Source organism: Toxotes jaculatrix, chromosome 13, assembly GCF_017976425.1.
Source record: "Toxotes jaculatrix isolate fToxJac2 chromosome 13, fToxJac2.pri, whole genome shotgun sequence".
NCBI lineage: Eukaryota > Metazoa > Chordata > Actinopteri > Toxotidae > Toxotes > Toxotes jaculatrix.
This window is the reverse complement of record NC_054406.1, coordinates 19,674,454-19,701,375: the sequence shown is the minus strand read 5'-3', so window position 1 is coordinate 19,701,375 and position 26,922 is coordinate 19,674,454. Positions and strand designations below refer to the sequence as shown.

At 43.1% G+C, this 26,922-nt stretch overlaps 1 protein-coding gene across 1 annotated transcript in view; it reads left to right on the top strand.

Moving 5' to 3' along the window:
• Positions 1-26,922, top strand: part of ptprua (protein tyrosine phosphatase receptor type Ua) — a 172,320-nt gene that overhangs the window by 63,134 nt on the left and 82,264 nt on the right. Inside the window, exon 3 of the mRNA XM_041052949.1 lies at positions 18,983-19,254. Coding sequence (XP_040908883.1) covers positions 18,983-19,254 — 272 coding nt within the window. The remainder of the gene's footprint in view (positions 1-18,982; positions 19,255-26,922) is intronic.

Sequence of the window (26,922 nt, the reverse complement as noted above, 5' to 3'; positions counted from 1 at the left end):
TGGCTCACCACTTCACTGCACTGTAGCCATGGTCAAGAAGAATCCTGTGTGTTTTCATTTCTTAACAATAGCTCAGATGAATGTGAGCTGGGCAATTTACTCTGTATAGATTTAATTGGATGTGGAACAATCCCCCCTGATTAGACCATGCTGGAGTTGGCAGAGGGGTTTTCAGTTGGCTCTTCAGTATACTCCAGAGTTGGATCTCAAACTCCCCAACGATCCAAAAGGGTGAAGACATCCAGAGCGATGTCATGTGGAGATAAGGAGAGTTTATTTCCCCAAACAGCCAGATAAATTAATTGGATGAGAGGATGTTGTGTAATCCTGTTTTTCATGGTCGTCCTGGGACTATGGACCCAAAGCACTTCAAAGCCTGGCCGAAAAGACCTGACAGAGACTGAGAGAAGTCCACGTCTCGACAATATGCCGCCTCCGCGCCATCTCATTTCCTCTTTTGCTGTCTAGGTCTTGCTCCATCTCCCTTCCCTTTCTCCGCTTCACACTAAAATACTATAAAGATAGAGAAAATGAGAGCGATAAAGTAATTAAAAGTCAGCAAAGTTTCTCTCGGCGCTGCACACCAAATTAGTTTTTTGAGTCCTTTTTGCCTTCAAGTGGTCTTTGAATGCTGCATTAGTCATATCTCTAAAGGAGTTGTAATGAATTAGTATTAAATTTGTGCAGGTCCTCATCTTCTTTTGTTCTACCTCTCTTCTAATCGGGGAAGACCCTGAAAGATCAGGAAACTATGTATGGTAAGGTAAAAATTTCAACCTGAGCAAAGGGCCATCCAGAAGCAAAGTACTTTTTTTTTTTTGGGGTGGGAGTGGGAGTAGGTGGGGCTCTCTCATCTCAAACCATAATGTGTGATTCCCCACAGCCTGCAGGTACATCTCTACAGCTGTGATAACGGAGCGTTTGTTTCTCGCACCTGTCAGCACAGATAAAAAGGGGGGTGGGTGGGGGGGAGGGTTTATCATGCCTCAGCTGTGACAAGATGGAAGATGTTAGAAAACAAAAATAAGGAGAGCAGTCTGATGCACACACTGTTTGGAGAAGTAATCATTACATATAGACAATATTACTGTTTGCCTTTAGAGGCCAAACCTTACAAAATTGCACTTGAAACAAACTTGTTTGTATGACATGTCATCCAAACATGTCTGAAGGCAGAAGTGTTAGTACATGTATGTGAATAGCCACCATTAGTGGGGCAAAAAGCCTGCCACTTGCTTCTGGCTGTCTCACCAAACTCCCTCTAAGAACTCGCCGTCTTGAATTGGGCGCAATGAACTGAACAAATGGGACTTTCAGTTTCCCTTTGAAGGCATTCAAGGTGTTGCACATGGAAAGTGACGGAAGTAGTTGAGTGAAGAATGAAAAGCGCTAGAGAGAAATCCAACCCATGCCTTAGTTTCGCACCTCTGCACACCTGTTCAGTCACTTTGTAAAGTGGGCATGATTACCAAATTGATGGTTTTGAAAAGCTGCGAAAATCGTTACACACATTCCCTCGTTTCTGCGGCTGGAAGGAGGTTTCAGACACTTCCAACTCCAGCAAGAACTTTGCTTTAAGAATACTGAGACCCCTAAAGTAAGGCATACTGTATATGGTTGGACTTGGTATCAAACCTCATTAGTTTTACTGCACTGATTCAAATGTGTCACATATTGCGACAACAGAAACCAGAAGGAGGCTTTGAGTGTGTGTTCAGGTTGTTCCTGATTTAAATCCGAATTCATTTTTTTTTTGGCAGTTTTCGACTGTTTTATTTTGGCAGAGTTCTTATCTGGCTGCTTTAAAAAAAAAACCTTTAACATTTGAGAACTTAACCTTCTTTTGTTTAATGAAAATGAGAATTTCTCAGAGCAAGCTACCAAAAAAAAAAAAAAAAAGCATCTAAGCTCAGTATCACATCAGCACTGCTAACAAGATATTTGAATGATTGCCAGCCCCAGTGCTGTGTAGTATGGGCAACACTAAACCCTCAGTGGATTCCTATAACTTTGTGGAGCTGTTGACTATAAATCAATAATCCCAAAACTCAATTTCTATAATTGAAAAAAAATATTTATATTTTATTTTTGTGTGTGTTCCTGTACTGTGTACATTGATAGAAGTCGACAGAAGTAGTAAAATAACCAGTAAAACCAAAGCAGGCCTCAGAATCTTGAACTGATTCACTGTGGTCTCAAAATCTAAATCTAGTCTGTGGAAGATTTAAATCAGCCTGCTTTAGTTTTCCTTCTCCGCTCGGCCGTGGCAGCTGTTTTTCATCTCAGCATTTTGAGCTTTGTTGCTGTTCAGGGCGCAGAACGTGGCTGTGATTAATAGAGTCTATAATTCGCCCAGCTTATATACTGTCCTCTGTCAGCTCATAAATAAGAAAGAAAATGAAAAATAATGCATGTAAGTAGCGAGTGGATTGATAGTGTTTTTTTTTGTTTTTTTTTATGAGGAAAAATAAAACAAGATGCGGCTTGCCTGGATTGAACCACTGCAAATGTCAAACTAAAACAAATAAATAAATCAATATGCGACACAGAGATACGGCGTCTCCAGAATGCAAGACAAAGCTGTTCTCTAAGAGCAAAATCCAAAGGTAGGAGTTTTTTATTTTGATTGTTTTATCTCTTATGTGCTGTTCTGATGTGCAGTAGCTCTATAGTCTGGATTGTCATGTAATTGACATACCCAGGGGGAAGTGCTGCTTGAACGCTGACCCCTGTTAATCAGCAAAGTTATGGAAATGAAACATTTGAGTGGTAGTACACATACTGGAGAGGCTGTGTCTCACAGTAGTTGCCAACAACAGGCAACTGAATAGCAGTTTAATAGAGGCCATGGTCAGGGCTGGACATCCCAGGATAGCTTGGGGGCAAATATGAGTTGTGTGCACCCTATTCAGCCTCCACCACAACAAGTTACTTTAATCATATTTTTGATTAAATGCAAATTTATTCAAAAATATGCATCACGTATGCCTATCATCAACTGAAATATAAAAAAAAAATATTTAATGTGCACCAGTTTTCAGGTTAAGTAACCTTTCGAGTAACAATCATCTTCCTACTAAACTTTATGCTACAGTTTTGGCATACACTACCTGCTGTGCATGTGTTTCACAGCTCCTCTGTAACTGTGTATGCATTACATTTTATCCCCCCCTCCCACTCGTTCTGCTATTGAGGAGTTGTGCTTGTTTTTAGACCTTGTCGGGTGTCAACAAAACTCGAGTGGGATGTTATGAGAAAGTGTCCTCTCACCAACAGGATCTCATTATTTCCAAGGTGCCCTGGTTCTTCAGTAACAGGAGCAGCAGTGTTTTTCTGCTTTGCAGGGTGACAGAGGGAAACACCACAGCAAGTGTTCCCACAAACCACCAAAGGCGCATCCTAAATTTTTATTATGCTTGAGTTAAAGCTGTACTTCGGGGACTGCTTTTAGATAAAATATACTCAGCTCTATTTAGCTAGCAAGTAGAGCTGAATGAGAGAATAGTGCCATGTCACCTCAGACTGGGACTGCTTTGCATTTTACCACATTTAACCAAATAAAGTTGTTGTTTTTTACGGTTTTTGATCTGTAGGCAGTAAAAACTAACGAACAAAGTGAAATTTAAGCTCGTCTGTGAAACACTAGTGTTCTCAAAGAGTTCAGGTACATCAGGGTGAACAGGATGGAGAGAGCGTGATTGAAAGAAGAGAAAACTTAAATCAGAGAGGAGGAAAAAAAAAAGGCGGAACGAAGTGAGATGAGATCATGCGACAGTTTATTATGCAGATGAGGAGAGTCAGCGACTCCTAAACTGTCTGAGCGTCTCCTAATTCATCACTGTCGCTTTCAGTGTGTGTGCGCGTGTGTGTGTGTGTGTGCGTGTTGTATGTGTTACTTACGGTACTGCAGAGCATCTGCGTGGCAGCCACCAGCTCTGATTGATCACCCTTCTGCAGACAACAGGAGCACATTCCTGGGGCTGTGCCGCACCCGTGGGTGCCTCAGAGCCTTGATTAAGGCTGAGACGACCCCAGAAATGAGTGCCACTGGAGAGTTCACCCTCTCACACATTGTTCTTTCTCTTTAATTCTCTCTCACTCTCACCGTCTTGCCACTCTTCAGATTAATCTACACCCCACCCCCACCCCCCCATTCACCTTTCTGCTCATTTCTTTTTCCCTCTTTCCGCCTCTTTTCTCTTGACCCAGCCACTTTGGCATCTTTTCTCAGTTGACTTCCCTTTGTCTTTTACTCACCTTTTGCTTTCTCTTCTGCCTTTATTTCCTCATTCTTTCCATCTCTCTCTCTGTCCCTCTGTCCATCCATTCAGTGCTTTTTCTGTTCCGTGCTTTTTAAAGCAACAGGCGTCAAAGTTTTTGTGAAATGATACTGGCTTTGGTTGTTCAGTGCTCCGTCTTCGTCTGCTATGTGTACAAATTCTCTTTATGTAATGGTTTGTTTCATGTTCAGCTAATAGCCATTAGGACTAGCAGCTTGGCTGTTCTGTAACACCAACAAAATAGCAGTGTTTTTCTTAAAAAGACTTTTCCAGACAATTTAAACTTCCTGTCACCATGTCATGCATTAATAGATCTATATTAGAAACATTTGGTCACACTGTGTCCAGACTTTCAGTCTTTCTCCAGTGATATGAAGGCCTAATTATCTGGTTATTGGCAAACATCTTACTGTGGAAGAAAAAAAGATGTTGGAACTGTCACACTAGCTGAATGTTGTGGGTAATATGATGTGTTGAACCTTCCAAACAAAAAAAAATCAGTGTCTTAGTTTCACAGAAGAAAACCTAACAGCTAATTTCCCAATCCAAGACACTCTAAGGAAGAAGGCAGGCACGAGGTCAGTCAGGCCTTCGAGCCACTCTTCTTGAAGTGCTGGGTAGTCTTCTCCTTAGCAATAGTCTGACTTTGCTGCTGTTCTGATCCCAGCCAAGGCAAGATGAGTTACAGCTACATTATACAGCTGATCTGAATGATCGAAAATCACACAGCACCTGCCTGGGTTTTATACTTCCTGCAGTCATGAAACCGTCAAAATAAACAGAATATTGAGCACTGTGTGTGTAGAAAGACCAGGTTCACCACTGCTCCAGGAGGTCTGTTAGTATCATTGTAGCCTCTTAGCAGAAATGTCACTTAGACATGTCACGTACTAAATCCAAGAAGTTCCAGTCACAAGACAAACAGCTGCTCCTCTCGGTTTAGTCGTAACCAAAGCGTCTCGTGGCTTAACAATGAATGTTTGAGCATCAGTCAGTAAGAGGTACAAGACTGCAAGTTGATTGATAGACTGATTGCCATTAGGGAGTGGCAGGTGACAAGTTTCTTTGTGACAGCTGACAAAATAATACCACTAAGGGGTCACCAAAGAAATCATGTTTCAGATTGGACCGGTCATAGGTTTTAAGGGTAAATCCATACTGAAGTCCCAAGAAGCTGCAGTTATTTTTGACTTTGACAACTGATGGGCAACACGTGTTGTGATATCACTGAGTGGGCAGTGAGCAGAAATACAGCATGCTTGAATGCTGAATGCGATAAGAGATCTGTGGAGCAGAAGTTTTTTTTCTTTCCTCTGAATCAGTGTAGATTTACCCTTTAAAGGCCAAACCGATTCAACACAACAGTCTGTCGAATGTGGATGCGTTGCTTTAGTGTTCTCCTCTCCCCCCCTCCTTCATCTCCATCTCTGGTGGGCTGCTGACACTGGAAGCAGTGGCTGACAGCTGTGAATTTGTCTTCCATTACAATGGAGCGTTCCCCAGGAGTGTCACTGGCTCGAATCGTACGGCTGCTATTACATCCCATAGGCATTACATTATTTATCTTCCCAGCTGACACCTATCACCCCGTAGTGACTGCTCCACAGCCCTGCTGACATCCCTGCTGTCGCCCCACTGCTGCAGCCCGTTCGCCCCACATTAACATCTCCAGATTCACAGGAGGGACCCAGACTTGCACTTTCCCCACTTTCCCTCGGTGGTGAGAGGCCGCAAACAGCCCCCACCCACCCGCCGCTCCCCAAATTATGCAAAGCTGTGGAAGGATTAGGAAACGACATTAGAAAGTGTGCCTTAGGTAAAAAAAAAAAAATACTCCCCAACCGTTTGATTTGCCCCTTGTTCCTCAATCAATCAGTAAAATAAAACAAAGGAAGTCAGTGCTGCTTTTTATGTATAATTTGGGAGAGTTGATAATCCTGTCAGAGAACTTCAAACGGGTATATGGAAAAATTCGAGACGTCCAAGTACATTAGTTACAGTACTTCTGTAACTCTCAGCTCTGCATAACAAACACGGCCCGACCTTGATCCAAAATGAATGCACTCGCCACACAACCACACACACACACACCACTCTCTCACACACACAAACAGGTCAAAGGGCAGCGGTGTATTGTTTCCCATCTCTCGTGGTTTTCCTGCACTGTCTCTCTGAGGGTCTTCCAAACCCCTCTCTCCTGTCATGGATTAATTGGATTTTTGACCCAGTTCCAGTTTGCTCCCCTCCTTTTCCTCACACTCTGCTTTGTCGTTGTCATGTGACTGTGTAAAATGCTTGTGTGTGTGTGTGTATGGGTCATCAAATGTGTGTTGAGGATTTAGTGTGTCGCTGGCTACCTCGTTTGCAGTCTGTTGGGACCCTTTGTCTCCCTGCCACCCTCCTTGTCACCCCCCCACCCCACCCCCTCACCTCTCGGGAGGAGGGCAACAGCCGGCAAACAAAGCCGGACTCGTTTGAATCCCTCCACGCACACATGCGCGCACGTGCACACACGCACACACAGACGTATTCCCCCTCCTTCCCCTCTCAATTCCAGCCACTTGCTGCCTTGTCACAACTATAACAGCCACTGCCACTACCACTGCTATTGTTCTCCTGGCATTTTGGGACCACGCTAGGGGGCTGTTGGCGTTAAGTTCATCTGTAGTGCACTGCACACAAAGCCAGTAAAGGAGAAGAGACAAGGAATTACCCTGCCTGCATGGCTGAAAACTCGTGTCTCTCTCTTTTATTTGTTGTTCTACCTCTGTCGCCCTAAATCAAGCCCCAGCTCTCTGTAATAAAACTGATGAGAAGGCCGTCTTGGGATGCCTCCCCTGCCTTTTTTTTTTTGTTTTTTTTGTGTGTGGCTGATCATGCATTGTTACCGAGAGGTCCCTTTTGTCTGCACTTGGTCATTCGCTGTGAAGCAAATTTCACAATAGAGAGCGTGACCTTGCACCGAGCGCGCTTTGGTCTCTTCTTTTGCAGGGGAAAAAAAAAATAATAATGAATGTAATTGCTGCAACTTTGTGTGGATATTTCCCTGTGGGCTTTCATCAGGATTTTTTTCATCTTGGTTTGCTCGTAATTACAGACCTGAGGCTGCTGCGGGTGCAGGGTCAGCTTTTGCAGTCCCTTTATGGACATTTGTCTACTCTCCCACCATGATTTGCAGTCAGTTGGACAGCTCTGCTCCCACCATTAGCAGATCCAAGGATTAAGAGTTCTGCTCATAAATGTCAAATGATAGATTTGAGAACAGCGTGCGTTTCCCCTCCAACTTCAGCCGAGATGCTTATTATGCTGATTTATTACTATTGATTTCAATTTCCAAGGCTTTATTTGCTGGAAGCTGCACTATTAAAACTGCAGCCACGCAGGATATGAATTAAGATCCTGGGGATTACAAATGCCTTTCAATTGTGTCTGGCAGAGCAATGACTTTTGAATGAGCAACACTGTGTGTGTGTGTGTGTGTGTGTGTGTGTGTGTGTGTGTGTGTGTGTGTGTGTGTGTGTGTGTGTGTGTGTGTGTGTGTGTGAGTGTGTATGTGCGCGTGTGTGTGTGTGCATCTGTGAAAGCAAATGAACTCCAAGTAATGGCTGCTTTTTGTTTGGCCTGTTTGAATCCCGCAGCCAGGCTATTGGCTGGTTTTGTGTCTCCTCGCGGCCAATTAGGTTGAAGCGTGGGTGATTTTGAATAACTCACAGTCACGGCGTTGTGTGTGGTACGTTAAGCCGTTAGTCCATTGCTTTAGTCCCAAAAGGGATTTGAAAAGCCCCTGTCAGTTAACGGTTTTCCTTCCAATGACACATTTAAAATTTAAAACACCCTGCTTTCTTTTTTTTTCTTTAATCCAGCAGGGTGCCATGTGCCTTGGCTTGTTATTTGAAGAGCCTCAGTGATTGTTACAGGCCAGCATTAGTGTGCCCCCTACTGCCAGACTGAAGCCCCGGGCGATGTCTGGTAGGAGACTGAGGGCTGTTTTTTAAAATATAAATCCATGAATTTATCTTGTCCTATTAATCTTTACTCATATTTATATAGGAATATTCTGAATTTTATTTCAGGATGAAATAAAATTTTGTAATTAGAACAGAGAGCTGAGTTTTGGATTTTTTCTTTTCACTGAATGAGTTTCTTGAGGAGAATTTAATGAATTTTTGTGAACTGAATAAATTCTTAATTTGACACAGACTCACAGCTGTCACCAGCTTTAATCAAAAAATATTTGTATCTCTGCTCGGCTTCAAACCTTGTAGGAGGAAAAACTGCTGCTGTCAAACTCCCAATCATTGCTGCTGTTGTCTCAGATTCCACATGTGGCTTTTCAGCACTTTCCTGCCCACATGAACCCTGGCTCACAGTGTGTTCCCGGGGTCAGGGCTTCATGGCTGGGCTAAGGAAGGGACAGGTTGGGGGAAAAGAAGTGCTGGTCTGTGCAGCTTGAAGGTGATCTGGACCAGATGGTAGCCTCTCTCCTCCAGATGCACTTTACCTTTCCATATCCGCCACTGGCACACAGTAGGACTGTAAAAGATAGGGCCTTATCGCAGCCGCTCTGTGTGCGGGGGTGCGTGGAACGGGGTAGGTGGTAGTGGGACCTGCAGTGGGCCTTGATCCAGCCTGCCAGATCCAATACTCCCACCCCCTCCTCCTTCTCCTCCTCTCCCACACAGATGCTGCAGCTCTGCACTGCACCAACTGATGAAAATCTGATTTTAGGCTATTGGCCTCAAACTTCCCACCTACTTCTCATGGTCCCTATCAGTGAAGGGCAAATACAGCCAAGAAGCAGGCTTATCTCAAGAGGAGGTGGGTTTGGAATGGGAAGGCTTTGTTTGTCTTTGCCAAGCAGAACGGAAGCAGAGGACCCCGGATGGCTCCTCTAGAGGACCTGGTTTTATCGATTGGCGTCTTCCTCCTCTTACCTCAGGTTACTCTACCTGAGTACTTGTTCTCGTGTTGCATTGTGTCATGTGCTTTGCACTTACAGGATATTGTAAGTCTCCTCTTCCCTTCATCTCTTTGTATATCTTGATGTCTGAGCGATTTTAGGGGCCTGACTGTGATGGAGCTTGTTACAGAGCGACCGTTCAAGCTATTTTCAGCACGGAGACACACCCAAGTGGAGTCATCAAGAAAGTGATATTATGTCTGTCTGAAGAAGATAGATTCATTTCTGAAGGATGTGTTTTTTCTCACCCCGAAGGACCACAGCCTCTGTCACATCCATTAGTCGTTATCAAGAAAGCAGTTCTGTGGCATTTCAAGGTAGAAACAGAAAATAAATAAAAGACACACGTAGCCCCAGATCATGCATTTCTCTCATTTTTCACTTTTAGCTTTGGTTTTTATTATTTTTTTTGTTTTTTTCTCATTAATGGACATTTTCGTGGTTAGAGAGACAGAGCTTCATCCATAAGGGTTTACATTACTTTAAACCTTTTATCCGTCTTGACAACTATTCTGTGCAGGGAAAAGGACATTATGATCGACCTGCAGCCGCAGAGAACCACCGCGGCTTCAAGACCAGCAGTTTGTGGAGTAGCTGTTGTCAGCTCATGGTCAGATTAAAAAACAGAAAATATATAACTCAAATAAAGAAAGAAAAAGAAAAAGAGAGGGTGGAAGTTGGTTAGAAAAAAAAATGTAATAACACTTTATTGTTGCTGAAATATTGATTAGTGCAGCTCTAAGCATGTTTAGCTTACTCCTGCTTAGATGAAGAGGAAGACTTTATTTGCAATGGATTATTTTTGTATGATAATCAATTCAAGTACTGAGCCAACAACAGTTTATTGTTCAGCTTTGTTGCGTTCAGACTTTAGCATGGTCAGTGGTTCCCAGCCCTTGCTCACAACTTTTTAGTAGCATATTTGCCACCACTCATCACAGATGACATCTTTAACCTGTCAGTTGATCAAACAATACAACTCTCCAGTGAGGGCACTGGATTCATTTCAGAAGAGAGGGGTGGTGCCACAGCATGTGTGCTTCCCATATTGAGCAACAAATCCGTTATTTGAGTATATGGAGCTGTATGCACGGCTCACGCACTCTGTGCTGAGCTCACACTCCTCCAGCTGCTGCAGAGAACGGGACACATGGCTCGCAGGGCTACCAGGGGAAGACGCTTCTCTTGCAAGCCTGCTGCCACCATCTGCAGGGCTTCGCCTGCGGCTTGCCGCAAGATCGTTGAATTTGATAGGCAATGTGGTGCTGAACAGCGCTCCAGATACTCAGCTGAACACGAGATAGGCACAGAGATGGTTTCAGGTTTTCTCCAAGCCTGCATTTGAGCTCACAGGGGTAAATTATAAGTGTCTACAAACTATATGGCATCACCAGCAGCAGCTTCAGATGCAGGTGAAAATACAGTGTGCTCTATGATTTGTTTGATTAGTGTCTGGCTTAAGGTAGAATTCGAAAAGTAAGGAGCATGTGCAACTCTGCACATAAGGGAAAAGTCTCCTCTTAGATAGAAACACTCTCAGTCCTGCTCCGTGTGTGAAGGAGACAAAAGAAGAAACTGTCCCTATAATTGGAGAAGTGATTGGTCCGTGCTCCTTTAAAGAGAGAGACTGAGACAAGGTCCCGTTGTTCATTCAGCCTGAGTCATTGTTAATGGTTGTTTGTACCTACCTGCAGGTGTATGAATATAAATCAGAAAGGCATTCTCTCATCTGAGAGCCCACCACAGGCCGCAACACTTTAAAGCTACTGTTGATTTCATATCAGCCAGATTTCAGTCAAAATCTTTTGAAACGTGTGGGTAGAATTAGGTTTGCACACTACCGGCTATAATTTCAAAACGAGTAACCAGCATGTGGAGACATCAGTGAAACCACGCACGTGTCTTCTGTGTAATGACTAACTAAGCAGGAGGGAGGCTGGTTTGTGAATGCTCCTCAGCCCGCTATAATCCTAAATATCCCTCATGTGCAGCAATACCTCCTCCGTCACACTAACGTGTGTCGTTGTTGTGAACCCGAGTCACTTCCCCACCACAGTGCCTCTGTCGGAGCTCCAAAACAAATGGACTGACGTGAAGCAGACAGAGTGCAGGTTTGGAAACACTCTCCGTCTGAGTGACTCTCTCACGCTCATGTTACCAAAGGCCCTCGGTGAGCTGAGCTGAGTCACGGAGCCTTTTATGTTTGCCTGCTTTATTTTACCTTATGTCTGAGAGTGGACAGGAATGGTTGAAACAGGGATACAGTGATCCGCAACTTAAAAACGTCGGGGACATGTTCCGTCGCTGCCTTGCCTCTCTAGTAACATCAAATAAAGATCTGATAAAAATAAATCAGAAAACATATTTCCACCAGAAATGTTTTCTCTTCCTATCTTGTTAATCATCTGCCAGTAGCTCAGATTTACTTTGCGACCTCTTTGTCCCCTGAGATAAATGCATGAGAAAGATTGTGTCATCTTAAACTGTTTTCACTATCTTACACATTCCTTGCCCAGGGTTTGAAATATGCCTAAATGTAGAGGTCTAAACTTGTGATAGTCTGAAGTTTGATTATTCTCAGGATAGCGATAGCACAGCAAGAAAACAGTTGTCTTTCCAAGCACCATGTATGCTGATGAGTGCACTCTAAAACTCCTGTATATCTAAAGATTCCTATACATCATTGCTTTCAGGGGGAGGAGGCGGCGCCTCAGGGGAGAGCTCCCCGCTACTGTACCTGTTAGGAACAAGGGGAAGGAACAGGGCCTGGGAAATGACATGCTCTGTTTACTAAATGTCCAAAGAAACCTCGAAGAAATAGGGCAGAGAGAGCGAGGAATGCTGGCACGAAGAGCACAGAGAGTACCAGCTCTTCAAAAGGCCTCCGGGACGCTGAGATGAAACAAACAGTAGATCACAGGAGTTAGATGAAGAGGCTGAGGGCGGGTGGTATATATCAAGATGCAGCAAAAGGGCGGAGAGCTAGTAGTGGTATAAGGGAGGATAGTCAGCCCACACGTTGTCACTGGGCAGCTGTTAATGCACTATTGATTTGTGCAACTGAGAAGGTTCCCCTGCATCCAGAGTCCACTTCCATCCACTCATTCCTCTGTCAGCCGGTCTGGACTCTGACCCAGTGTTTAGGATTGAGGTTAGGCTTAGGATTAGATTTATTTTTGGGGGAAGCCTGAATCCATGTTGCAATCTGCAGCAAGAAGCCCATCTTTTATTACCAAGCTGCTTCCCCTGCTTCGAGGGAGACTGTGCTGCGGTCGACAAGCTCGTCAATGAGAAAAGTTAGCCACAACTAAACTTTTCTCGGTCGTGAGCCACAGGCGGCCAATCATATTTCCCTGTTATCTTATTCTCCTGTTAAAACAATGCATTTATTGTGTGTTGGGAACAATAGTTGAACCTGGCAAGTCCAAAATACTAACTGTTGACTACAGCAAATCATAGTCCTTTTTTCACCATAAAAATTTTATTTGAAGCTGCAGGAATAATTGCCTCGAAAATAGTACTTGGAAAATGGTGGGGGGCCCGTTTGTATTATTTTGATGTTTAAAAAAAATGGAATAACTAGTGTACCGCTGTGAAACACACATCTCTAGAGCCATCGGCCATCGGCAAAGTGCTGCCCTCGTCCGCCTCTGTTCATATTAGCGATGGCGGCTCAACTGGAAATGAAACCATATGTATTTAGTGGTAAACTAATCTGATTTACAAGCATATACTGGTGATATTAAGTTTTTTAATATGGTTTATATGGAATTGATCACATCAGAATAACCCGTGAAACAGTGTGTACAGCTGAAATAATGGCTCGGACATCAGACATCTAAGTTCATGTTTTCTGTAATCAGACTTCAGCTGGAGCTACTTAAAGAAAAACTACAACTTGACCACATTCCCAGTTTTATCTATTATGGTCTGAGACTATCATAGACACAGCAGCTACGTCATAGTTACCATGGCCACTAGACGGTTTTATCACTGGAACATAAAATATTACAACAACACCCATGCTGACCAACATTTCTTTTTCTTTTACTGAAAGTTAAATGTCTTCTTTTGTTTATGTGAGGTTTAAATCTATAAACACAGAAGAGATGTTTGGTACCACTCCAGTAGACTGCAGCGTTTCTGTGTGCTAACATTTAACTTAAAGTGTGCCTGTGAGATAAGGGCTGTGGCCTTATTGTCTCCTGTAGACATATGCGTGTGTGTAATCCTGCGGCGTAACAGAACAGCAGCCCAGGTGTTACTGCTACAGGACATGCGATGAAGCGTTTGCGTAGCCAATGAAAGTGACATAGTTGGCACATTTCACTCAATATGTGGTGCTAATCGCTGAGTCTTGGAAGCGTCAGTGTAGGAACAAAGTAATGACTCTGTTGTTGTCAGCGGTCTCCAGGTTGTCTGCCGGGGTTCTTGAGTCTCACCTCGGGAATTCATTAGCTCGAGTTGTCAGCTGCAGTTAGACTCGTATTGTTTGCGGGGCGTTTAGGCTCTGTCAGTATCGCATTCATGACCAGCTGCTGTTGGTTTGCAGATTTCCCATTTGCACGGTGTAAGCACTGTGTCACTTTGTAAATGGCAAAATCTGCATTGCCTTTTGGCTCCAGTAAACAAGCCCCAGCCGCAGTGTTCCCCGCCAGCCGAGCAGATCACACACTACAGCCAGAGATACAAAGAGGAGCAAACAGCGAGACCAATCTGTGCCCTCCCAATCATCTACGCTCGCCGCACTTCACTTCTCTTCTATGTGCAATATCATCTGAGGTCACCGTGGCTCTGGGTTGCAATATCAGAAAAAAAAAAGAATAAAAGACAGAAAGCAAATGAAGATCTGAAAGACCAAATTCGGAGTCCAAATTGAAAATCTTGGATGACCTTCTCCAGACGCCCCGGAGGAGGAGGGTCGAGGAAAATAGTCTAGCTCACTCTCACCAATCACAGAATCTCGTTTAACATCACCAGAAACCAGACTGTTAACTGTTATCCACGCCGAGTGGAGGTGGAGGCGGCGGTGGTGGGAGGTAGACGGTATTAGATAAAAATTTGATTAAAATGCATCATGTTTTGCCTGGCCTTTTCCAAGGAAAGATGGTGTTGTCATTGTGTAGAATGGGGGCCGCCTGAGTTATACAAAGCGTTATTGATGGCAGTGGAGGGGAGCTAACGAAAAATGACGGAGACAAGCATAAAAGATAAAAGCCCTCACTATCGCTGCTTCTTTTTCGTTCTGCACCTCCCTGCCCCTCCTTTCCCCTTTTGGCTCCTCTCCTTTTTCTTAGTGTAAGTGTGATAAAAGTGGGCAGACCTATGACTCAGGATCCCACCCCACATTCTGATATGAATTCTGGGAGCCGAGGCCGTCCCCTAATCTCTTAATGCATGTTCCCTTGCCCTTGGCAGGGTCATGGGAGAAATAGATGGAGCCTTATCAGCTTTTATGGATTTAAGCAGAATTTCTGCACTGGATGTATTTTTAACTCATGTGTGCGTACATAGTATGTGTCTTTGTGCATGTGTCTTTATATGTGTGTGCGTGTGTGTGTCCTCTGGGATGTTGAGTAAGGTTATCAGAGCCGGTAATATCTTCATGAATTTTATCAAGTTTCTAATTACTGCATCAATCACGCTGACTTACTCCATCACACTAAAATGAAAAGAGACGCCGGGTTTGTTTCGACAAATTTGTGTCAGTGTGCTAACCTTCAGCAGCCGATCTCTCACCTCTGCTCTTAGGCTACTCTAAGATTTAAAAGTGCACCAATCACTTACTTTTATATTAACAACTGATCAAATGACGGTGTGCAGTTTGAAACCCACAAACAGTTTCCACCTGATTCTGCAGTTCCCCTCATTTCTACATAGATTTTTTTTTTTTTTTTTTGCCTCTTTAAGCTCATTGTTTTGGTTTTCCAGACTATGTCTTTTTTTTTTTTGATTCAGTCTCACCTCTTTCATCAAGCTTTTTCTGGGAAGCTGTCAGCTCCAATAAACCCACTGTATGCTAACTGACCAGATGCTTCCCATCATGCAAAGAGGTGTTTCAGCTGGTGTAGAGCCATTGCCGTACCAGGAGCCTTCAATAACAAAGATGCTGATGAAGAAGTGTCTTTATTTGATTTGCCAAACAGGATGAGTTACTTAGAGACATCTGAACACAGCATTACTGTCACTGAGGCTATTTCCTCACTGTCTCCTCCTCACTCTTCCCAATGCAATCCTGTCATAAGGACAGCTGGAGACTTGCCCTCCAACAGCAAGAGGGTCCAGCTCTCATAGCTGAAGAAAAGACAATTTAGCAACAGACCCCCTCCCCCCCTCCCAACCCAGTAGTGGACTACACCACAACCTGCCCAGCTTCGCCCGCGAGCAGGTGAGGAAGAGAAAAATGTTAGCGTTGTCCAAGCATAGAGACGGATCTCAAAGGACAGCAGCTGCTTGTTATCACAGGATATTTCTGGCAGTTTGACATCTCATCCGTGCCGAGGGAGGAAATGGACAGTGTTCGGGGAGACTTTGTGATATACATTTTAAATCTCTTTTTATCCAGGCTGTCTGTGGATCTGACCTGGCTTTTGACCTTTTTTTTTGATTTCCTTAAACCGAGGGACTGATGAAAGAAATCCAAAGTCCCTCTGTAATTCTGAACCAAGCAGCAGTCATGGCACTCTCCAGGCTACACATTAAACCAGACTCCTGGTGACTTGTTTTTGCATACCAAATGATGCAACTGTATCACGGATGAGACATGGAAAATTGCTCGATAACACAAACTGCACTTAGGATAATTGAGTTCATTTCACATTTGCCTTTGCCTAAATAAATAGCCGCACTCGGAGGAAGATTTCTTTTTTTGTCAGAGCACATTAATGAGTAAAAAGATTGTCTCTAGTTTGTTATCGGTACACTACACTCTAAAATCTAACATAACAGCACCAATTACATCTTGGGCTGTTCCTTATACTTGATGAAAATGAGTCCACACATCACCTGTTCATGAAACAGACTCGCTCATATATTTCTTTGATGCTTGGTTTTTGCATTTACATGAAAACAGAAAACAGATGGAGAATCTTTGTGTATGAATGAATGCTATTCATGCTCGTTCAGGAGTGTTTGCATTTTAGATAATTCGGATGAAAAGCGGCTGGTGGAGGACTCGGAGATAGAAGAATTGCAGGTGAAAAATGAGGCATAGGAAGAAGAAGTAATGAGGAAAAAGAAAGTAAGATGATAAAGGCAGAGGAATGATGGGAGAGCTGAAAGAAGAAGCCACTTCTCACTCCTGGGAAGGTCAGCGGGATGTGACTCTGAGTCTACTTTTGGGCCTGTAAATTATGTGTGCGTATGTGTGTGTGCGTATGTGTGTGTGTGTGTGCTGATATGTGTCCTGCATGTCAGTGTGCGAGTATTACAGCCATCTTTCTGGTTTAAGCATTCCCTTGGTTGCCATTATGGCCTAATAACCGTGTCAGTATGATTAATGTAGGAGGCAGGGATCTGATTGCACTCTCGCTCAACTACAGTACAGAGGCAACTACACAACCCACCAGCTGTCTGTGCTCATCCGCCACGGCCACTTCGAGCGGAGGCCACCGCGGCGGCCACTGGATGTGAAGGTTATATGTGCACTTAGCTTGCGATCACCGTCCTGTTGGCAGCATCAGAGAGTCAGTGTGATGATGATGATTGGGAGATTAGGGAGGAAACTGTGTGATCCCCAAGGCCTCTTTGAGCAGTCCAAGGTAATAAACACAGACAGCTCTCTGCCAGTCTTTTTGTCTTCTTGTGTTTATCTTCATCTCCGTTCAGCCGTCGTTTCTTGTGAGTTACAGTGAAACAGCATCTTAAAAGCATGTTGAAGTTTTTATTGTTCCACGCTGATGAAGGCTCATTCTAAAATCGGTGAGGGCAGCTGGTTTCACACTTTGTCTCTGGCAACTGAAAGAGATCTATAATTCTACCTGTCTGTCAGTAACATTTCCATGACCTGCTCTGTCATTATGCATTTGATTAAAACTTTTCTGAAATCACAGTAAAATAAAATGTGGATCAGGGCATGTCTCCAACCACTACAGGTGACAAATTAAAAGAAAAACAACATTAAGTGTATAATATATATTTACTTTGTTACATAGATATACGGTGGACTCTGTCCATACTTGTAGAACTAGAGTTACATCCAGGTAACTTCTCTTTTTCCCTTGTCTCATTACTGAATTACAATGCACACGAAAACAAGTCAATGAAAGTGAAACGAATTAGGCAACTTCTGCAGATCCCACGGTGTTGAAACTTAAAGGTGCCCTGTGGAATTTTCTTGCAAACAAAAGTTATTTTCACATTCAATTTCTCACCAAAACACATTGTGTGTGTCCTCGAGGTCTAACAAATGCGTTGAGTGCATTTCCTTCCCCATAGGATATTTGCAGAGCCAATATTTTAAATCCAGCATTGTTTAGATCCAAGTTTACTTGCTTGCAGTCCTCCTCTGCCCTGTCTCTGCTGGCACATTGCTATATGTCTTGGCGTGTTACCATCACCTGTAGGTCAGTGGAATAGTGTGAAACCGTTGGCAGCGCTGTGTATTGTGTCACCCACGTGCATGTGAGTCCTTGTGTGCTCACATGAGATAAACCAAACGGGGAACCTGCTCATAAAAAAACTGCCCTGGAGAAATTAATGAATAACCTTTTGTTAAAGGTAACGCTTAAATCTGTGTACAGCAGCGGCCTTCATAATGCCCCTATCTATCCCCTGATAGAAAAGACTAATATGCCAGAACTGTTACTTGTTTTTTTTATCCCCTTTTTGATAACATCTCCCATGATGCAATGGTGATTTGCATTCCTGATCGCTGAAGTCTGTCTCAAGCCTCTCCTGTCCGATCGTCTTTTCATCACCCTTACTAGATGCAGGGGGAGCGATTCAGATACCGAGTGTCAATTTGTCATTTTTGTGTCGCTATTTATTTTTCAAATCGGCATCTAATTGTGGGCAAACCTCCCCGTTTATTTCCCCACCCTCCGCTGCCGCGCTCCTCTCATTGCCAGGGGGATCTCTGCTGTGATGAGAGATACTCTGTGAACTGAAGTCCAAAAAAATGAAAGCCCAATCTGACACCCAGCGCTGCGGCTTTGAACACACCAGATCTGAGACAGTGCTGCAAAACTGATGGAAGCCCCTGTGAAAGCAGGAAGCGGGGAGAGGCAGAGACAGACCAAATACAGACAAATAGCCAGAGAGGATCGCACAGATATTCTGGATAACAACCTTGAGCCTGTCAACTTTGCCTCTCAGCCTCTTTTTTTTTGGAGGGGGGGAATTTAAAAATAAAAAAAGAAATCAGTTGTTCTTCAGCGGTTGAAAACTAACATGACATATCTATCCTGGGCTGAGGTGTTACAGGTGAAGCCCAAAGAGTTGGATCTTGTTATTTTTATTTTTATTTATTTATTTATTTATTTTTTTACATTTCAGGTCACAGTTGAAAATGCTGAAATGGCTGCTGTTTGTGAGGTGTATCCTACAGGAGGTATAGCAGCTGCTGTTTGGAAGAAGTAGACAAGGTCATTCCATTTTATTGGAATGAAACTTTCAAACAGCTCTGAGTGAGCTGTCTGTGAGAGTTCACCAGTGACATATGAACTGTTAAATGAGCAGTATTTGAATTGATAGTTGAGAAAAAAAAAGTCATATCATCCTATAACCTGTCCTTCTCCTACAGGGTCCTTCATGATGGTCAATTCCTCGCAGCATTTCGGGGGCCAGAGGGCTCAGCTGCTCCTGCTCCCGCTCAGCGAGAACGACACCCACTGCATCCAGTTCAGCTACTTCCTGTACAGCCGCGACGGCCACAGCCCAGGGGACCTGCAGGTCTACATTCGGGTCAACGGGGGCCCCAAGGGGAGTGCCGTGTGGAATATCTCAGGCTCCCAGGGACGCCAGTGGCACCAGGTGGAGCTCGCCGTCAGCACTTTCTGGCCCAGTGAATACCAGGTAACACGGCATTAACCTGCAGTCACCACTGCACATAACTGCAGTTAAATGTTTAGGTTTTCAAATCGTGTTTTGAGGATTTAAGATCAGCTTATTTTGGCAGTAATCCATAAACAGTTCTCCATATCCAGCTGTTGCATTCACGTAGCATTTTGTCAGAAATGAAACCTGGTAGGTAATTACAGATTTGTAAATTAGATCCAAACAAACAGTACAGCAACCCACACATATCCACCTTTTTTTTTTTTTTGTCCACAGTCCAAAACTGGTAAACTGTGTCTCTCAGACACTGTCAAATGCTCCCTTTAATTTAAGGTTCATGTTTATTACATGGAAGAAGAGAAACATATGTCGTTCAAACCCAGTTTGATCTAGCAATGTTGTTCTTGCTTTTATTTAATAAATATAAATTTGACATAAACACAGCAGCATCTGACAGTGTAGTGACTCACTTCTTATGCACGAAGACCAGTTTGTTCTTCATGGAGACTGCTCAGCCTGTGGAAATATTCCCACCTGCAGCGCTGAGGAGAGCTTTCTAAAGTGATGTCACGAGGGGTTTTCTCAAATGGGATTAAAAGCTTTAGCAGAAAGCTTTCATTAGAAAGTAGGAGTGTCATGTCTGAAAGACAGAGACAGCTACAAAGGATGGGGCATCTAAGGAAAGGCACTGTACAGTTGCATTATGGGAAATGTGGTATACTTGTGTGTTTGGAGCTTGACCCATCTCTACCTCTGTTTTTGTGTGTATCTTATTTTAATAGGATTTATTTTATAGAATACCAATACTAAACTGCTAGAATTTAATTAACCCTTCAAATATCCAGTATTAACCTATTAAGAGTGATGACATTAAGTATGTATGGAACTAATAGACTGTGATTGACAGAAAATTGATAATAATTTGTTTCTGATTTGTAGTGAAGACATCACACACACTGGCCACAGCTTTACAAACATTTCTTCACAAAGAAATGCATTTTTCCTTCTATCAATATAAAATGAATACATTTGAAATGCTAGTCAGACTAAATAAGATATCACTGGGGGTTTGGGAAATTGTGATGGGCATTTTTCATTAAATGGGAATAAATGATAGCCAGTAATCAAAAAAGAATTGATACATGAATAAATAATGAATGTACTCGTTCGCTGCAACTCTGTCTGTTGGTGGCTGCCTTGGTGGATAATGATGCTGTCTTGTAAACTCAGAGGTCTTCAGATCAAGTCGCTGCCAGTTTCTCATGAAGATGTTTTTAAACACATTTGATATTTGTTACTGACGTTCGCAACCAGTGACATCACCTCAGGTGTTGAACAGTGCAAGCTGCAGGTTGGGGTCCATGTTGGTTTTGATACAAGAACATGTGCCGGTTGGTGTTCTCGCGGGATTTGCGGTGTCGCTGTCCATTCGTTGCTGTCCAGTGGTTCAGTGTGTTGTCCAGTGTCTTTATTCAGTCAGTTTATTCTCCTTCCTGACTGTCGAAGACCAATAAATGCAAACAATCTTTGTGTAGTTTGTCCACCCTTTGGAGGCCTCGGTTAGTCTTAAGCTTTGTCCCATACATTGTGCTTTGCATCGATATTGAAAACATATTTTTGTTATATTATCATGCTGATTTCAGCCATATTGCCGAGCCCTGATCAGTATGATTCCTCCTTTCACTCAAAACCTGAGGTGCCACTTAGCAAGGCACTAAACCACCAGCTGCTTCACTGAGCGTGGCCACAGTCAGCTTCAGCAGCTTCATCATCCTCCCTGTCATTCAAACCACATGCAAGAATTAGCAAATTGCCACCGTGTCACATATCACAGTGGCTCAATAGGTGTATAATTACAGTGGGCATGTGTTTGCATTGTATCTTTATTTATTAGTCAATTTACCTGCGTGCTGCAGTGTAATCAATAGCTCCGTTTGATGCCTGTATTGTTGGCGCTGCACTATTAGCACTGTTGTGTAGCTTGTAAGATTCTGATGACTGGATGCAGCCCTGCCTCACCTCATTACGGCCCATAATTTATCCCCTAATGCTCTCTTTCTTCCCACCATGCCTGCCACCTCCCACACCCCCCACCCCACCCCAAAACAGGCATTAATGAGAAGGCAGTGACTGCTATAAGGGATTGTGGGAGCGTGGGCCCGCCGAACAGTCAATTGACCTCAATTCCATGCGACCCTCAGTGCGGGGGGAGCGAGCTGGGTGTTTGCTTCCATAACCTTGGTGCTCTCTGGGCCCCATCTCAATAAATCAAGAGCCAGTTAATGAGATTAGAGGGCTGCACAGATCAATGAGGACAGCCTGCGCTTTACCATCCTCAGCTCTCCTGTCCTGAGCGATTCTCACAAACAGCCAAACTGATTTAAAGTAATGATTTTCTTCCCTTCTGTGTGGACGTTAGAAGTTTGTCTGCCACACACCATCGCAGAGGAGGAGGTGGAGGCATGAAGGGGGGTGGGGGGGTTTGCTGCTGAAGTGTACAATCAGACAAGTCGGCCCAGGCGGGGAGTTTGCTTAGCGCCGCAGTGTTTACCATTTGGAAAGGCGTGCATAAGCAATGTAATCTACTACTCAGGTGATGTATGTCCAAGCTGCCTGATTGATGAGAAGGTGCTGTTCTCTAAAGTCCTCCCGCCAGGCATGTAGACACAGGACAGATTGCGTTATTTGTCCTATAAACCTGGATGATCGGCAGCAGGTAATGAAGCAGGTAAAACTGTGCAGATGAGTGAGGAGGCTTAAATGTAGGCCTGCAGGAACAATGCCTGTCTGATCCGCCTGTAAGAAGAGGGACAGGACTTAGTCCGCAGTGAGACTCTGTGCCTCATTTAAGTGTTCCCCACACTCCTTTTTTGCCACAGACACCCCCCCTCCCACCAAACCACCACCTCCCACCACTACAACTAAAAGCTCAGCGCAGGCCCCACGGGGCTCCACTCATCCATCCCATCCCATCGATAAAGATCATTGTCCAGCACTGCCAGCCAACAGATCAGCCCCTGCAGGCCGCTGAGGAGCAGACACACATGGGGAGAAGACTACTACTTCAGAGGGCTTTGGGCTTGGTGGAAAAAGTGTATGTGGACGTTTGTTTGTGTGTGTGTGTGTTTGTGTGGGCAGCTGCCAGAGCTAGTGGTGTTTAGAGACTTAAAAAAAAAAAAAAAATTAAATCTAGTAATCAGCAAGCATCAACACCCCCTCAGGGGAGACAGACTGCTACAGAGATGTGTTGGACTGTGATCAGAGGTGTGTTGGTCTTTTGCATTTAGGCTTTCACTGATATGAGATTTTAACATTCATTGCCAGTATTTCTGGATTCCAGATGTCCATTGTTGATAGCCTGTTTTGTGCTATATATTAGAACATTTTGTGGTTCATCCAGCGTTTTAGTGATATCAGGGAGTGGAGGAGCCTCTTAGACAAGATGAAGATCTGTTTAGAGAATAAAACGTATGCAGACCATAACATTTCGAAGCACTCATGCAAAGAAATATATATAAAAGTACCACAAGGGTTAGAGGAGTCATAAGAGGCAAAAAAAATCCCATTTTGAACTGACTTTGGGAGCAGCAGTTCTGTCATGCCGTGTCCTCCATAGATCCTGAGAAGCACACTGTCTCCTGTGCACAGTGCTGCCATCTTGGTGACTTTGTCACTATATTGGGTGACTGTTGAAACAGTTTTAGCATTGCACTTCTAGAGCAATGTCGGACAGTTCAGTAAAAGGGATCAAAATCTATGCAGCAGAACCAGTGTTTTGTTTTTTTTTCTCTTTTTATTCACATTCCTCTTCCTTGTCAAAACATGGCACCTGTGTTACCCACAATGCAACTCAATATCTGACAGTGCAGTCAGAGATTTGGATATGCTATGCTTGTAGCCGTTAATGTAGGAGCTTGAGGTGATCTGAGGGGTGGACTACAGAGGTCCGGTCCCCCCCTCGATTTTTTATGTATGTATTTTTTTTATTTTCAGCTTTCAGACCCAGCTGTTGCTGACTAGACGTCACTTGAGGACATTTATCAAATTTCTCTCCCTCTGGAGACACAAAACAACTTTTTTCACACATGCAGTAGAACTCCTCAACTACTGGAAACACAAACTTTGATATATAAAGTCACAGGAATTTTCCTTCCTTCTATTTAACAGCTTTATTTTAAAAAGAAAAGAGCATAGCAGCAAATTTAGCGACTTTCAGAATGACATGAGCTACTTTCCCTTCGTGAGACTGTCCACTAGTCCATGAATCTGCATTCCTCCCTGCTCACCTGTTGTCTGGGTTGACAGCTGCATTCAGTGAGTGGAAGGGGACAGATGTCCTCAGTCAACCATGAAACATGACTGAGCTGCACATGTGCATGTCAGCTAAGCAACGAACCATCGATATGTCACTTCTGTTTGCCCAGGACCTTTACAGTTTTTGCTGAAACACACATTTTTACATATGAATCATTGTGAAGTGATACACACCTAAAAATGATAACACCATCTAGGAACTTCAGCAGCATGCAGGCTGATAAGAGCTGTTAACACTGATAACCCACCCTGTCCTGCTGCACAGTAACATCTGACCATCAGTCTGATTGATTCAGAGTGTTTCATCTGACCTGAGTTCACGGCCCTTCACCCTCTCATGACGCTGCTTGGCTTTGGTGAACAGACTTTTCTCCTGGAGAATGGACGTGAGATTGTCAGGGCTGTGAAGGACAGAGGAGGGGATTGATCAGACTGGCTCACTCTTTCCCTGTCAGCTTGGATTCAGGAGGCACAGCAGGTGTTAAAGAGGTGCACTTTTGGAAATGCTGACTTCTCCCCTTCAGGTTTATTTATTTATTTTTTTTACTGCTCCAGGTTGTTCTTCTCTCACTTTGTCCTCCTCCACTTGTCTTAGTGCATCTCACTGTTAATTCCTCTTCTCTCTTACCTTTCCTATCGCTCTCTCTTTTGCTCACCTGTTTTATGGCTTTTTCTACCAAACCCCCTTATTATTGTTATTGTTATTTATTTATTTTGGTGGGAAATTTCCTAATTTTAAAGTTAGAATCCTTCAAACGTTCATAAAATTGCACCTCATTCTTGATACTACTTATGCTTATACTACTGCATTTTTCCTGAAGTAGCCATTCAGTTTGTTATATTCTGTAATTACTACACTATCAGCAGTTTTTATTGGTAGTGGCAGTGTCCCATTCCTTCACTGGATTCAGATTGCCTTCCTAAGCACGATTCACAGAAAGCCATGCGTACAGGTTATCCATGTCTCTCCATCACATTAAAAGCTTTCAACTGGCAAAACCTTTTATTGTGAAGCACTTACAGGAAATGCAATATCTTTGTCACTATGCTTAACACTGACTGCAGATGTTTATCAAAAATGTCCCTACATTCAACACAAGTCCTTTTCTGCATTTTTAGACACAGGCCACTTAAAGTGAGTTGGCCTCAAAGTTGTCACTAATGAATTTCTCTGACACAGTTATTGCTGGAGGTACTCAGGGGTCACTCTATTACAAATATTGGCTTCCTGCTACCATTATAAAATAGTATTTTTTTTATAGTTTTTTTTTTTTTAATATTAAATTTTTGATAATACTTTCTATAATTTAAATGATGATGAAAGATCCTGAAGATATACATAGAAGATATAAAAATAGTTGGGAAAAGTAGCTTTTGGTGGGTGCCTGCGCCACATCCTTTCAGCCAAGTACTAAAACCACACACAAAAACATTCAGCATGTTCTGTCTCGTCCTCCAGCCGCTCTGCGGTGGTTCTACTTTAGACCTCACTGTGTCTCTTCAGAGAGAAGACAGTAGGCTTAGTTGCATGTCATATATTTCAATGTTGTACTGCCACAATGCCAATATGGATCAATAGTGTTTGTCTCATTCCAGCTGAAGAAATCAATTAACAGAACATTGTTGCAATTTTTGTTCAACTCAAACGATCGCATGTAAAGTTGTTAAATTAATTAAAGTCCTCATGAAGATTGATGGCGTCCACGCATCAGCTGAGAGTTTTATCATTAGTGCACACACATAAATAATTACTGCAGCACTGTAATGAAAACTAAAAGCTAAAAATATTAATTACTGTGGAATCTTGTTTTTAATGCAATCCCTTTTGCCGCTACCGCTCTTCATTTTATGTATTTGCTGTTAGGCCTCCTGGGATGCAGTATGGATTTTCTTACTCTACACTATCAATTCTCCAGCATTGAGTTTTATGAGCCAAACACGATGCTGCAGGAGGCACATATTAAAATGCTTGCATAGCTTTTACATCAAATGGGACTGCCCAGCTGCTTCCGTCTCCTTAACCGTCTACAGTCGCTTTTCTTGTGCCAGAACTTCCTGATTGGATTTCTTTCTCGTGTCATTTCCTTTTGGTAGCTGACAATGACACAGCGCTCCATCCTGGGGGATGGCACCCTGCTGCTTGCAGGAAACCAAACTTTATTCATACCTCACAGACTGTTCCTTTGCAGTGTTACAAGCCTCCTTTTTGTTGCCCCCTTTTTTTTTTTCTCCCCACAACAAAAGCCTGAGAGAGTCTGAGGGAAGGCTGGAGAATGACATCACCTTGAACTGGATGTTCTCAATTGGACAAATCCATCTCTTATATTGTTTGCAGAAATAGATTTTCCTCTGTGCCTACTCGTGAGAGTATTGGAAAAGGTTGAAACTTTGCTATCAAATATTAAAGATGCTATCAGCCCTCGTCATGACAAACAGTGTCAGTGTGGCTTAGGCTACCACTCTCCGCTGTCTACCTCTTCCACCTAAGCAAGATGTTCTTCCACTATCTTTTCCAACACCATTTCCGTCTCTGTATATCTTTTTTTATATGTCCTGCTTATGGTGGCCCTGCGAGCTCCATGCACTGCAGTGTGAGAAAGCACATGCAAATATGACAAACATGAAAATGGAGAAAACGCCTTCACCAAATCAATAACATGTGAACACTGAGTCTGAATAAGCTAACTAATTAGGTGCAGCTAGTTATGAAAGGAACTGCTGGTATATTTATTATTTCAAATTTTTAGCTTTTAGCTTTGAGTCCAAAGAGAATTAATGTTCACAAAGTCACCTCATGTTTTCCTAAAGTGTAATTATTAAGATTATAAAAGCATTTTCATTGTCACAAATCCTGCTGGTAAATTCATCTAAAAGCTAAATTAAAAACAGTGTGTTTTAGTTTGGACTGATTGGTCGGTAGTCTGACTGTCAGCAGGTTTTGATCTGATGAAGTTAACCTGCTCTAGAGCAAGTAGCTGTGCACTATATAGGTTACCATGGTAACACCATCTGTCAGTGGTTTTGGAAAATAAACTGACAATTTAAGTTTATTTCAGTTTTAACATTCTGATTGCATGATTTAGATGTTATGGCACATACCCCCACACACACAATGTCATCACATCCCCTTGAATCTTCCTTTTGTAACTTGTTTTTTTTTTTCTGTACAACTTGCAGTGTCTCTGACTTTGTGGTGGGTTTTTGTTTCCAAGTTGTGTTTGTATTTGGTTGTGTTGCCTGTATTGGCAGCGTATTTTCTTATGCTGCATACATAATAAATATTTACTTGTGGGTTTTTTTTTTTTCTTAGCTGCAGTGCGTCGAGCTCTCAGGGCTACCGGAGCTTCTCCCCCTCCAACTTCTCTGTGCTTT